General features: G+C 41.7%; 1 protein-coding gene across 7 annotated transcripts in view; it reads right to left on the bottom strand.

Annotated features, from left to right (window-relative positions):
* The window catches only part of MAPK9 (mitogen-activated protein kinase 9), a 59,414-nt gene that overhangs the window by 22,745 nt on the left and 21,864 nt on the right, over positions 1-14,805 (bottom strand). For all 7 annotated transcript variants that reach the window (XM_055284938.1, XM_055284933.1, XM_055284937.1 and 4 more), the window contains 3 exons: positions 13,918-14,047; positions 9,619-9,677; positions 6,207-6,345 (listed from right to left, as the gene is read on the bottom strand). In XM_055284938.1, the coding sequence (XP_055140913.1) occupies positions 6,207-6,345; positions 9,619-9,677; positions 13,918-14,047 (328 nt within the window). The remainder of the gene's footprint in view (positions 1-6,206; positions 6,346-9,618; positions 9,678-13,917; positions 14,048-14,805) is intronic.

The following is a 14,805-nucleotide window of genomic DNA, read 5'->3' as shown; positions in this document are numbered from 1 at the left end:
GGCTGAGGCAGGTGGATCACGAGGTCAGGAGATCGAGACCATCCTGGCTAACAGGGTGAAACCCCGTCTCTACTAAAAATACAAAAAATTAGCCAGGTGTGGTGGCGGGCACCTGTAGTCCCAGCTACTCGGGAGGCTGAGGCAGGAGAATGGCATCAACCTGGGAGGTGGAGCTTGCAGTGAGTCGAGACCATGCCACTGCACTCCAGCCCAGGTGACAGAGCGAGACTCCGTCAAAAAAAAAAAAGGTCATCAGATGGCACTAAAGAACTCTGGAGCCGTGCTAGATGCCTCGCTACCACAGGCACTGCCTCCGCCACTCTGAGCGCAACTGATCTGTGACTAAGAATTCTACACACATCTACACACAACCACAGTACTCATCATGTGAGAGGGCAGAATAAAGTTTCAGACATTTGAGGCCTCAAAAAATTTCTCTCCCCTGTGGCAATTTAGGAAGCTTTTGGAGGATGTGTCCCACCAAAACAAGGGGGTAATCTGAGAGACACGGACAGCAAGCAAGGAATCCAACATGTGAGGGAGATGAAGGAAACCCCCAGAAAACCACCAACGGAGATCCAGGACAGCCCCTTCCAGCAGATGCAGGGGCAGCCAGTGCAGAGGGGAACAGGGCTGAGGCTCGGGAGAGGTTCCTGAGAAGATGAAACTGATGAAATACCCAAGACACCTGCATGTGCTGAGAGAAGATTTAGATGCCGATAGAAGAGTTAGGGTTGAATTACCAACAAGAACATAGAAAACTACCCCCAAAACAAAAACCTCACACAAATAGAAGATAAGTGTTTGTTAACTCCAGGGAACAAAAGGTGAAATGGGAAGGTCTGCTGTGCAAAGCATTTACACGCTCACGACGATGCAATGAGCCAAACACCATCACATCCGCCAGCCTGGGAGGAGGGCGAGGAAGGCCGAGGGTAAGGGCTGGGTTGGTAAGAAGCTAAATCAGCATCTTATGCCCCAAACTGAGAAAGGATCAATGAAGAAAGAGCTAAGCATATTATTTCAATATGGAAATAGACACCAAAACAATCAGCTGAATGAACTGAAGGAGTTTGCTTCTAGGGAGAGAGAAATAAAGGAGGAGGTGGAGGTATCTGTTTTTCATAAATATTTATAGAAATATTTGATCCTTGATTAAAAAAACAAACCAAGTTACTTGTTTAGCAAGTTGCTACACAGTTATATACAAGGTGATCCTGTCTTTGAAGAACGTAAGTTCACAAGGACATAAGTACAGATATGTTGGTATTAACATCAGTCAACAGAGAGATGCCACACAGAGGGAGGCAGGACATGCACCAGCGTGCTCTCATTGGCCATCTCCAGGTGCTAACAGAGGGCTAGGTTACTTGCATTTCATTTTTTGAATTATATAAAATATATACATTGGTGGGATATCATGGGCAAAACTTTATCTTTCAAATACTTAAAATTTATGTTTTGTATTAAACCATTTTAATAGGCAAAATTAAAAGTATGTCTATCTCTGTGCATGGTACTGTAGATGGGACAAAGGATGGTGCAGTCCACACAGAACAGTTAACTTAGGGCCCCTCCCTTCCTGGGATGTGGGCAGGGGTGGGGCGGGGGTGCAGGGGACAAGAGGGAGTTTCCCTCTTTGCTTTATACACCTGTGCACTGTTTGGAACTTCCTCACAGTGAGTGTGCATCACTCTCCCACACGGACACAGATGTGGGGAGAGCCTGGCAGGTCCATGGATGTGGGAAGCAGGAGGGAACAAGGTGACAGGGAGGACACAGCAAGATGCCAGGCGGGTGGGGGTGGTGAGCAGGAGGCAGGGATGGCAACGGGGTCATTTTCTGAAGGCTTCTTAGGTTTCTATACCTCGTGCTGGGCAAACCAAACACTGCTCTGGGCCCCATCTGACTCAGGCTGCAGGCACCGACTACTCCAGGAAAAGGGCCTGCGGACGCGCAGCTCTCACAAGGCCTCGGTGACAGGCGGCCCCAGTGACAGGCGGCCATTGCTTCTCACTTACCTTGGGGCCCAAGGGGGAACAAGTCAGACAAACCATTTCCCTTCATGAAATGAATAAGGCCTAATGTAGTAAGACTAATAATCTGGGAAATTACTCTAAAGCATGAATAAAATGTATTTAAGAGATATTAAGAGTACCTTAAATTATATGAAGGTTTGTGGAAATTTCAGGAACAGAAATAGAATGGTACATCAGGAGATCTTTAATTCAGAAGCCTAGTGTTACTATTTTTAAAGCAAAGTCACCAATATATTATTTTAACTGGCCATCTGATGGCAGCAAAGGTTCTATTTTAAAAAACAGTACACTAGATGGCAGATGGGAGGCTGTCAGCTAGCCCTGGGAGGACAAGAGATGTCCCTGACGCTGGCCTTGGGCCGCAGACCTGAGGCTTGAGACGAGGCAACCCTGCCCTCTGTGGGTCGGTAGGCTCTACCCCCAAGGGACGCCTTCACTGGCTGTGATGGAACCAATCTTTCCAGGCACAACAGATCTGAAAAAATTATTACCACTCCACCATCTAAAACCCATCTGCTTATTTCTGTAATAACAGGCTCCGCTGTTCTTGTCTCTCACTAGCTTCTTCCCCACAGATTTCAATTCAGCAAAAATACGACCTTTTGCTCTTGGAACATAAAATCTAATGGCAATCTGTCAGTAAAATTAGTATAGTAATTATCCAGGGAATGCTAATAATATCTATTTCCGATAAAATTATATTACCTCTGCCTCTAGTCTCACTCAGTATTTTAGTCGTTTTTTAAAAAAATTTGGGCCGGGAGGCCCTGGGTGGCTCTGCCACAGACTGTCACCCTGTGACCGTGGAGATCCCCAAGCAGGATGCCATGGAATCCTGGAAGCCGGGAAATGGAAACAAATGGGAAGACCAGAACACTGAAAGTCATTTCAATAATTCTGGAAAAAATTTATGAAGTCCTGTGGTAGAAAGACTGTGTGAATGTAAAGAAGATAGTCATTGTGGAGAAATATTCGGCCAGATTCCAAATCTAAACCTGAACAAGAAAATTTCTGCTGATGTAAATTCATGTGAATGCAGTGTGTGTGGACAAGTCTTCATATGTCCTTCACCCCTTAATAGGCACATCTTATCTCATTCTGGACACAAACTATATGAATGTGAGAAACGTGGGGTGAAGCCATACAAATGTAAACAACGTGAGAAAATCTTCATTTCTCTCATAAATGTCCAAAGACACATGGTAACACACACTGGTAACAGGCTTCATAAATGTAAGAAATGTGGGAAGACATTTAAGTTTCTCTATTTACTTCAAAGACACAAAGTAATTTATAATGGAGAAAAACCCTGTGAATGGAAGAAAGGTGGTAAAGCCTTGAGATTTTGCAGTTCTTTTAAAAAATAAAAGAACTCACAGTGGGGAAAAACCTTATAAATGTCAGAGATGTGGTAAAGCCTTTGGACATTCTGGTTATCTTCATAACCATAAAGGTGCTCATGCTGAAGAGAAACCCTGTGAATGCAGGAAATGTGGGAAACGATTCAGTTTTTGTAGTTACCTTCAAAGACATAAAAGGGCTCACGATGGTGAAAAATCTTCGCTGTGTTTAAGAAATACGGTAAAAGACTCACTCTTTTCTAGTTCCATTCAGAAACATAAAAGAAATAATACTGGAGAGAAACCCTATAAATGTAAGAAACGTGGCAAAGCCTTCAGTCATCCCTGCTCCATGTGAAGACATAAAAGAACACATATTGGAGAAAAGTCCTGTAACTGTAAAAAATGTGGCAAAGCCTTCAGTCAACACAGTTCCCTTAGAAGACATGAGAGAACTCATACTGGAGAGAAACCCAATGAATGTCAAAAATGGGATAAAGGCTTTAGTCGGTTCAGTTACCTCCAAACACATGAGAGAACTCATACTGGAGAGAAACCTTATGAATATAAAAAATGTGGCCGGGCGCGGTGGCTCACACCTGTAATCCCAGCACTTTGGGAGGCTGAGGCAGGTGGATCATGAGGTCAGCAGTTCGAGACCAGCCTGGCCAATATGGTGAAATCCCGTCTCAACTAAAAAAAAAAAAAAAAAAAAAAAAAAAAAAATTAGCCAAGTGTGGTGGCAGGGGCCTGTAATCCCAGCTACTTGGGAGGCTGAGACAGGAGAATTGCTTGAACCCGAGAGGTGGACGTTGCAGTGAGCCGAGATCACACCACTGCACTCCAGCCTGGGCAACAGAGCAAGACTCTGTCTCAAAAAAAAAAAAAAAAAAAAATGTGGTAACACCTTCAGGCATCCCAGCTCCCTTCGAACACATGAAAAATCTCACACTGGAGAGAAACCCTTTGACTGTAAGGAATGTGGTCAAGTCTTTAGACATTCCAGTCCTGTATGTAAACATGAAAAAACTCACACTCTGTAGAAATCCTGAGAATGTAAGGATTTGGGGAAAACATTCAGTTAATTCAGTTATCTTTGAAAACATGAAGAAATTATACTGGAGGAAAACAGTATAATTTACATAATATGCATATGAGAAATGTGATGACGCCTTTATATGTTCCGGTTACCTTTGAACACATTAAAGAGCACATGGAACTTTTCCATTTCCCTTTGAAAATACGAAAAAAAACTACTACTGAGGAAAAATTCTATGCATGTAAACAATGTGGTAATGTCTTCAGTCTTTCCAGTTCTACTTGAAGATATAAAAGAACTCATTTCTGAAAAACCCTATAAATGTAAAGAACGTGGGGATACCTTTGTTTCTCTCAGGCACATTCAAAGACACAATGTATGCAAACTGGAGATGGATCTTTAAATACAAGAAGGTATTCTGTATCTAAACCCTAGTAGTTTGCAAATAAGTTTTCATTTTAATAATTATTTCAAAAGTCATCTGAGAACTCCCACTGAGAACAAATCTTATAAATTTAAGGAATTTGGGAAGCCTGATACAAATTAAATATTCCACAATGCTCAAAACACGCACATGAATGAAATGTTATACACGTTATAAATATACTGTGTTTGTCAGTGGCTCATTTCTAATGATGATCTCTGGACTGTTGATTTCCACCTTATTTAACATGAAAATATTGAGGTGAGAATTCTGTAGATACCCTTTAAGCAACATGAATTCAATAGGTAGTGTGGGTTTTTTTGTCAGTTAATACAAAATTTTGTCTGTATGTCTAAATGTTTTTGGATCTACAGGTGAATTAAAATGTATTTCTAATAAGTAGGTAACATTGATTTTTATGTAGCTTTTTAATTGTTCTGTAATATGTCACTGAAAACAGATTTTGTTAATTGTTAGGGTTTTCTTACTGGCCTTATTTGACAAGTTTTAATTGTTCTTCACCTATTACATCAATTCCATCTTTCTTTTTTATGAAAAATGTACTGTTTTTTGGCAGGAAGAAGTTTATTTCATTTTCTTTGCTAATGAAGTATTGGTATCAAATTGTAAAAAAAAAATCTATCATGATAGTCTGCTTACACAGCTGTACAAGCAATAATAACAAAAACTTGTAAAATCAGCTTAGAGAGAATTATACCATAGCTCCCTAGCTTATTAACTGTTTTTCCTGACAGTACAGTCACACTGTTATTCAAATCCCAGCCTCTGCTGAGCCCACATGCCTGCTCTGAACCCTTGTGGCACAGGGTCTGGCCACTCCCACCAGTGATGCAGGGAAGCTGGCACGGCAGAATTTTAGGATAAGAGAAATGGATATGTGGGTCATTATTTAAGAAAGAGAGTTCTCAAGCAGCTGTCTCACTGACTACTTACTTGGCCTTTAAGTTCCTTGCTCATTAGAAACGGGATTTCAAATATGGCAAATATATTAACCATAGGTGAATGTAGATAAATGGTAGTTGGAAGTTCTCTGTCCTACTCTTGAAATTTTTCTCTAAGTTTTAAGTTACTTTAAAATGAAAAGTTTAAAACAATGTATTCTTGCGCAGTATCTGACTGAGAGCACAGTACCCAGCGGTGTCCACAGCAGCTGGTCTAGCCTGGCAGGCCAGGCAGTTCCACAGATGCTTCCTAGAATGACTCTCTTAAAACACCATATGATTCCATCATTTATTTGGATTTTCAACCCTAACAATTTTTTTTAAATGTTATTTTGTATGTAAAGGATTATGGCAACCAAATGATTATGTTTTTAAAAATAAAATTAATACATCACTACTTACTCTATGAATTATACCAGCTGAATGCAGATGTTTAATACCACAAAGCATCTGGTAAAGAAGGTAGGACATTCTTTCATGATCCAGCTCCATGTGAATAACCTGACATAAGTTAGCATCCATTAATTCCATAACCAAATACCTGAGGGAGAAAAGGTCAGTTATTTATATGAAAATTATCCAAAGTTCCTTTATGACTAAATTTCATGAAACTGTAACTTACTTCCAATCACTGCACTGGCTAAAGTAAAAAGATAGTTTGGAATAATGGAACTTTCTAAAAATTTTCCAAAGAATATATAAATAACAAACTTAACATCTTACAAGTTAAAAATTAAAAAAAAAAAAAAAAAAACCTTTTATAGCATGGTAAATAGAATCTCAAACACACAGATTTTCCCACTTCTTACATTTTTGGCTGAAATTCTTCTTACCAGCCTAAAGACCATGCTGTTATAGGCTCATCAATCATAACACATGTACCCTCTGGTGGGAGATACTGATAACGGGGGAGGCTCTGCATACAAGGGGCTGGGGACAGACAGGAACTCAGTACCTCCGCTCAATTTTGCTGTGACTCTAAATTGCTCTACAATATATATGTTTTTAAAAGTGACTATACAACAACAACAAAAAGGACACTTGACCCCACTCCCCGCTTAGCAACTCCCCGATTCTTTGCTCCCTTTGCAAGCAAAACTCCCCAAAGAGGTGTCTCATGTGCTATCTCCAATTCTTCTCCCGTCTTTTATTTATTTATTTATTTTTTATTTTTTGAGACGGAGTCTCGCTCTGTCGCCCAGGCTGGAGTGCAGTGGCGCAGTCTCGGCTCACTGCAAGCTCCACCTCCCAGGTTCACGCCATTCTCCTGCCTCAGCCTCTCCGAGTAGCTGGGACTACAGGCGCCCGCCACCATGCCCGGCTAATTTTTTGTATTTTTAGTAGAGACAGGGTTTCACTGTGGTCTCGATCTCCTGACCTCGTGATCCGCCCGCCTCGGCCTCCCAAAGTGCTAGGATTACAAGCGTGAGCCACCGCGCCCGGCCCTTTTATTTTTTAAATTTTTTTGAGACAGGGTCTCACTCCGTTGCCCAGACTGGAGTGCAGTGGCATGATCTCGCCTCACTGCAACCTCCACCTCCCAGGTTCAAGCCATTCTCATGCCAAGGACTCCCAGAGCTGAAAATTAAATAAATAATAATAAAAAAAATAGCCATCATGCCTGGCTAGTTTTTCTATTTTTAGTAGAGACGGGGTTTCGCCATGTTGCCCAGGCTGGTCTCGAACTCCTGACCTCAAGTGATCCACCCACCTCGGGCCTTCCAAAGTGTTGGGATTATAGGCATGAGCCACTGCACCCAGCCTTCTCCCATTTTTTTCTTAATCCCACTTGCATCAGGTTTGTGCAGCCGCCGTTCTGCTGAAACTGTCCTCCTCAAGGCCACTGATGGCTTCCATGCTGCTAAATCCACTGGCCAGTCCTATAATCCTAGCGGGTCCTGCCCTGTCCTGTCTCCAACTTCTCCCTGTCAAAATACCCAGCAACTGGTCCTTGACCCTCTTCTCTTCTATAATCACAGTCACTTTCTTAGTGATCTCAGTTATAGGCCGTCAGCTCCCAAATTCCTACCTTCATTTCAGACATATCTCCTGAACTCCAGGCTCATTCCTCTGCCTCCCTATTCCCAGTTCCACCTTGATGTCTAACAGGCATCTTAAAGCCATGTCCAGAACTGAACTCCTGATTCCACCCCAGCCCAGTCTGCTCTTCTCACAGCCTTCCTCATCTCAGTTGAGAGCTCCTTCATCCTTCAGGTGCTCAGGCCAAAAATCTAGGTGTCATTCTCAATTCCTCTCTCTCACACCACACATCTTATCTATCAGCTAATACTGTGGCTCTATCTTTAGAACCATTTCAGCATCCAGTCTCTTCCCCACTCACCCTTCCTACTACCCCTCTGGGCCAAACAGACCCTCCATCATCCCTTAACAGAACTGCTGCAATAGCAGTAACTGATGTTCCGTGCCCCCACCCCTTACAGTGAGTTACCAACCCAGAAGCAAGAGTTATGCTTTTAAAACAGAAGGCAGGTGAGCTCACTGCTCTGCTAAGACTCTTACTCTGACTTGCCTTAGAGCAAAAGACATCCTTACAATGGCCTAGAGGCTTGTAGTGTCCACCCTCTTCTCTTCCCCCGCTCCCTCATCCCTAGCCACGCCACCTCTTGATGGTCTTGGAAAATACCAGGTGGGCATCCACTGCTGTCCTGAGCGCTGTCTGTTCCTTCTATCTCCATTCTACTTGCCCCCAAAGGATCTGTGGGACCAACTTCTTTTTTTTTTTTTTTTTTTTTTTGAGACGGAGTCTTGCTCTGTCGCCCAGGCTGGAGTGCAGTGGCGCAATCTCGGCTCACTGCAAGCTCCACCTCCCGGGTTCACGCCATTCTCCTGCCTCAGCCTCCCGAGTAGCTGGGACTACAGGCGCCCGCCACCACGCCCAGCTAATTTTTTGTGTTTTTAGTAGAGACGGGGTTTCACCATGTTAGCCAGGATGGTCTCGATCTCCTGACCTCGTGATCCGCCCGCCTCAGCCTCCCAAAGTGCTGGGATTACAGGCGTGAGCCACCGCGCCCGGCCAGACCAACTTCTTTATTTCCTTCAAGGCTTTCTTCGCATGTCACCAACTCACAGAGGTCTTTCCCCAGCCACCTTATTTAAAACTGCAGCCTCAGATCCAACCCTCAGCACGTCTGATCCCCTGACCCAGCTCGACCCTTTGTCCACAGCACCTAGAGCACGTTCTAATGGACTACATGCTTTCCTCATTTATCATGCTGCCTATCTATCTTCCCTGACAGACTCCAGGGAAGCCAGGTGTGCCCAGTCCCAGAGAGTGCCCAGCACACAGAGGGCAATCAGAGATTTGTTAATGACTGAACACACCAATAAATTAAGGATGAAGTTGGGCATTATGCCTCTCAGTAGATTAATACTTCATTTCACTGTTAGTAAGATGATTCTACTTAAGATTCTGGAAATACAGAATCTTAAATAGAATTAGTGACTTAATCATTTCAAGTAATACTCATAAACTCCTGAACCCTAAAATCCTGGCTATCAAGGATTTGAGAAAAACATTTTATAGGTCAGCAAAACACATTACTGATCCTGGTCTGCTCTGAAGAATTCTTTCTAGTCATCCTTTATCTGTTATGAAGATGAAAACCCACGTGGTACAAATAATTAAATATTACCATCAAATTTTCTAAATATTTCTCTGCAACAGAGAAAGTTATCTGTGATGTCACAAAATGCATTGCCACCTACATTTCCTAAGTATAAAAAGCAGTTGCTGTCTTTTCTAGATGTTCATTCTTTGATGTACAGTGCATTACTGAATAAAAATGATACTTACACATCTTGAAATTCTTCTAGAGTTTTTTGTGGTGTAAACACATTTAACAAACTAATTATCTGAAAAGAGAAAATTAATTATACTTCAATATGTCAGATTACTTGATTACAAAAATTAAGTTTAATATTGAAATGCATTAAGACGGGAAAAAAAATCACAGCAGAATTTCAGTACTTATTATTATTACTGCTTTTACCAATTACATGGTATTTGAGAAAAGTTAAACATCAATTAAAGGAAAGATGTACTTTTAATCAAATCACTTTCATGTGTCCCTAGTAACTTAATTATTACAGAATTTAAACACATAATGTCTTTTTGAACATAAAAAAGTAGAATTTACGGGTAAAAAAACACTAAATAAAGCAGTATGTTAACTCTGAAAACTTAAACACTACGTACAAATTTCTAAAAAGTTTTGAACTACGAAGGCTAAGCTCATATTTTTGTGTGATAAAGTGAACGGCCTCGTAGCATCATATTTTTACCTAAAGAGGGTTAAAGAGCTGATCCTGCTGCAGGCCTCCATCCTGGCACCCTGACATGATTTGGCTACGTCCCCACCCAAACCTCATCTTGAATTGTAATCCCCATAATCCCCACGTGTCTAGGGAGGGACCTGGTGGGAGGTGACTGGATCATGAGGGCAGTGTCCCCCATGCTGTTCTTGTGATAGTGAGTGAGTTCTCATGAGATCTGATGGTTTTCTAAGGAGCACTTCCCACTTTGCTCTTTTCTCTTTCCTGCTGCCTTGTGAAGAAGGTGCCTGCCGCCCTTTCGTCTTCCGCCATGATGGCAAGTTTCCTGAGGTCTCCCACACCATGCACAACTATGAGTTACTTACACCACTTTCCTTTGTAAGTTACACTGTCTCGGGTATTTCTCTACGGCAGTGCGGGAACGAACCAGTACACACCCCATGGTGTAAACAGCGAGTCCCACAGCTTAGGCACCCAACACATAACCTCAGTCATTCCAGATGACTGAGGGAAAGATGAATTATCCATTATACAGGATTGGGGTGATAGGTTAGCTAAGGACAAAAATAAAACTGCATCCATATTTCAATCTGTATACCAAGAAAAACTCGAAATGGAACAAAGATTTAAATCTAAAACATGAAATAAAACATCAGAATATATATAAACATTTATATAATCCTAGTGTAGAAAATCTTTTCTAAATATGACAGGAAACCTAAGAGATCTGATTACATTAAAATGAAACAAAAAATGGGTGATAAAAAATCAGTATGTCAACAACATAAATAATGTCAAATGGAAAAAAAAAGTAAAGGGCAATAGTTTTAATATTTAAAAAAAACCCTCCTACAAATGCAGAAGAGACCAGCAGTCCATAAGAAAAACGGATAAAGGCCATAAAAATTAAATTACCAAAACACATAAAAATAAATGACAACCTCACAAATAAAAATGAAATATCATTTATCTGTCAAATTGGCAAAAGCAAAAAAAAAAAAAATCAACAGTATGTAGTGCTGGGGGATTTTGAAGTAACAGATATTCTCAGATACTTTTTTTTGTTTGTTTTTGAGATGGAGTTTCACTCTTGTCGCCCAGGCTGCGATGCAATGGTGCGATCTTGGCTCACTGCAACCTCCGCTTCCTGGGTTCAAGTGATTCTCCTGCCTCAGCCCCTCAGTGAGCTGGGATTACAGGCGCCCACCACTAAGCCCAGCTAATTTTTGTATTTTTAGTGGAGACGGGGTTTCACCACGTTGGCCAACCTGGTCTTAAACTCCTGACTCAGGTGATCCACCTGCCTTGGTCTCCCAAAGTGTTGGGATTACAGGTGTGAGGCACAGCGCCCGGCTGATACTTTTTTTTTTTTAGGAGACGGGGTCTTGTTTTGTTGCCCAGGTGTGCCTTAAACTCCTGGCTTCAAGCGACCCTCCTGCCTCAGCCCCACAAGTAGCTGGGATTACAGGTGGAAGTGACCGTGCCCAGCTTCTCAAATACTCTTAATGAAAATATCAAACTCATAGTCTTCCTTGAGGTCAATTTGTCAGTATATTTTAAACTAGAAGTGTGTGTACTCTGACCCGACAATGTTGGCCAAGAAATTCACCTGGACGAGTGTGCAAAAATTCAGGCGTAAGAATGTTCACTGCAGCACTGCTTATAGCAGTGAGAAACAAAACAATCTATCCAAACCAGGCGGCTGCAGTCTCTTAAATAAATCACTGTGCATCTGCGCTATGCAACCATTTAAAAACTGGCTCATATCTATGTTCATCAAAGTATATGAGGTCTACCAACATTGCATGAGGAGAAAAGCAGGATGAAGAATAACACGGTTAATCTTGCCTATGTACTTGTGCACATGTATGCATAAGAATGCTCACCAAATTGTTAATGATAGTAATCTGTGGGTGGTGGTATTCAGGAGTTTTTACTTTTTTATATTGTTTGAATTTTTAAAAATAATACATATTTTTTGTAACCTGAAAATTTTTTTAAATAAGTAAGTAAAATAAGGCCGGGCACGGTGGCTCACGCCTGTAATCCCAGCACTTTGGGAAGCTGAGGCAGGCAGATCACGAAGTCAGGAGATCGAGACCATCCTGGCTAACATGGTGAAACCCCATCTCTACTAAAAATACAAAAAATTGGCTGGGGGTGGTGGCGGGCGCCTGTAGTCCCAGCTACTTGGGAGGCTGAGGCAGAAGAATGGCGTGAACCCGGGAGGTGGAGCTTGCAGTGAGCCGAGATCGCGCCACTGCCCTCCAGCTTGGGTGACAGAGTGAGACTCCGTCTCAAAAAAAAAAAAAAAAAAGTAAAATAAAGCATGCATGAGAGAAATTAAAACCAACTCAAGCCACAGACTCAAAAGAAGGAAGCTCAGGAGTTTAAGACCAGCCTAGGCAATGTGGTAAGACCCCACCTCTACAAACAATTTTAAAAACTGCCAAGCATGGTGGCACATGCCTATAGTCCCAGCTACTTGGGGGGCTGAGGTGGGAGAATCATAACCTGGGTGACAGAATGAGACGCTGTCTCAAAAAAAAAAAAAAAAAAAACTTCCAGATTTAACATTTTATATTTTATTTATTTATTTATTTTGAGACACTCTCGCTCTGTCGCCCAGGCTGGAGTGCAGTGGTGTGATCTCGGCTCACTGCAAGCTCTGCCTCCCGGGTTCACGCCATTCTCCCGCCTCAGCCTCCCTAATTTTTTGTACTTTTTAGTAGAGACGGGGTTTCACCATGTCAGCCAGGATGGTATCTATCTCCTGACATCATGATCCACCCGCCTCGGCCTCCTAAAGTGCTGGGACTACAGGCGTGAGCCACCGCACCCGGCCAACATTTTATAGTTTTATAACATGGCAAGGTTATCAACATAATGCTCAGCGACCACTAGGAGAACACAGTGTGCTTGACTGAGCACAACTTCATTTTCTAGAAACATTATTTCTCCGTAAAATTTAGTGCTTTGATTTCTGTGGCGCTTCCAAGAATAGCTACTCTAAATGTAACATCATCTAATAACGTGTATTTGAAACTGATATGTCATATACAAGGTAAAAAGCTACTTATAGAACAGCATCTTTCCACAAAATATTTAGTTGCTTCTCAATTTGTTAGATCAATACTGTTCCCATTTTATAGAAACAGAGTATCAATTGATATTCCTACTTTGGTTAAGTGACCTAAATTCCTATGCACCATAATGATGCCTCTTTCTAGCTTTAATTTCCTCAATGTTTATTAAGAATTTTATCAGCCGGGCACGGTGGCTCATGCCTGTAATCCCAGCACTTTGAGAGGCCAAGGTGGGTGGACCACGAGGTCAGGAGATTGAGACCATCCTGGTTAATGCAGTGAAACCCTGTCTCTATTAAAAATACAAAAAATTAGCCAGGCGTGGTGGCGGGCGCCTGTAATCCCAGCACTTTGGGAGGCCGAGGCAGGTGGATCATGAGGCCAGGAGATCAAGACCATCCTGACTAACACGGTGAAACCCCGTCTCTACTAAAAATACAAAAAATTAGCCGGGCGTGGTGGTGGGCGCCTGTGGTCCCAGCTACTCGGGAGGCTGAGGCAGGAGAATGGCGTGAACCCGGGAGGGCAGAGCTTGCAGAGAGCCGAGATCGCACCACTGCACTCCAGCCTGGGCGACAAAAAAACAAAAAACAAAAAACAAAAAACCAATGTTAATAGCTACTTTTATCCTTAATTTATCCTAGGTCTGAACTCAACGTATCTTCAGAAGACCTGAAGATGACCACATTATTGACAATATGGAAGCACATAGACAACACACACACATCACTTACATTTTTATGATTGACACATTTTAAGAGGACGAGTTCACGATAAGCTCTCTTTGCATGAGTTTGGTTCTGAAAAGGACGGCTTAGTTTCTTGACTGCAACATTTATCCCAAGAACTGTATCAAATGCAGCACTAGAATTAGGAAATATAATGCACAATCCATTAGAATGGTTTTGGAAAATACAGCAATGCCAGAATATACATTGAATATATTATCTTTTTAATAAGTAACAAGGAAAAATCTGCTTATTTCCATTCAAGGTACTTGCACATACGACGAGCAGAGTGAGTTGGCTAAGACTACAGCACGGACTAACTCCTTTGCAGAGACACATTTCAGCCACAGTTAAGATGGGGTTCAGCAATCCTTCACACACCAAGGTTTCATAGTTTAGATTACATTCAAAACCAGGTAATTTAATATAGAGTGCAGAAAACCAGTCAAGAAATGAAATCTTCAGTTTAAACCTGACAAGAAGTTGGAAACAAAGTCACTGTTTCCCGTCTTAAAATGTGTATATTTTGGAATATCACAGTAGAGGAAATGGTTGAGTTTATGAGGAGAATAAATCTAAATTTTGAGTCACTGTGTTTTTTTCCCAGATAACAGTATCTAGAAAGAAATGAAGCCAAAATTTCAGCTCATGGTAAATGTTCAAGATACAAAATCTCTAACGTAAGCAACTGCTATAAAAAGTTCTTTTAGAAATATCTCCTCCTACTACTATAGTAAGAATAAAATCTACAGGCTGTGTTTCCAGCATCTTGTTTCCTGTTGAAATTCTGTTCATTTTCCTCCAGAAAATAGACACGAAAAATCAAGTAGCCTGATTGCACATTTTTAGGTTTCAAAGTGGTACTAAATAGTATTATTTGTGTTATCACCTCTG

The sequence above is a fragment of the Symphalangus syndactylus genome, chromosome 7 (assembly GCF_028878055.3).
Source record: "Symphalangus syndactylus isolate Jambi chromosome 7, NHGRI_mSymSyn1-v2.1_pri, whole genome shotgun sequence".
Lineage (NCBI taxonomy): Eukaryota > Metazoa > Chordata > Mammalia > Primates > Hylobatidae > Symphalangus > Symphalangus syndactylus.
Note: the sequence above shows the minus strand (reverse complement) of the source record. Positions and strands in the feature narration are given on the sequence as shown.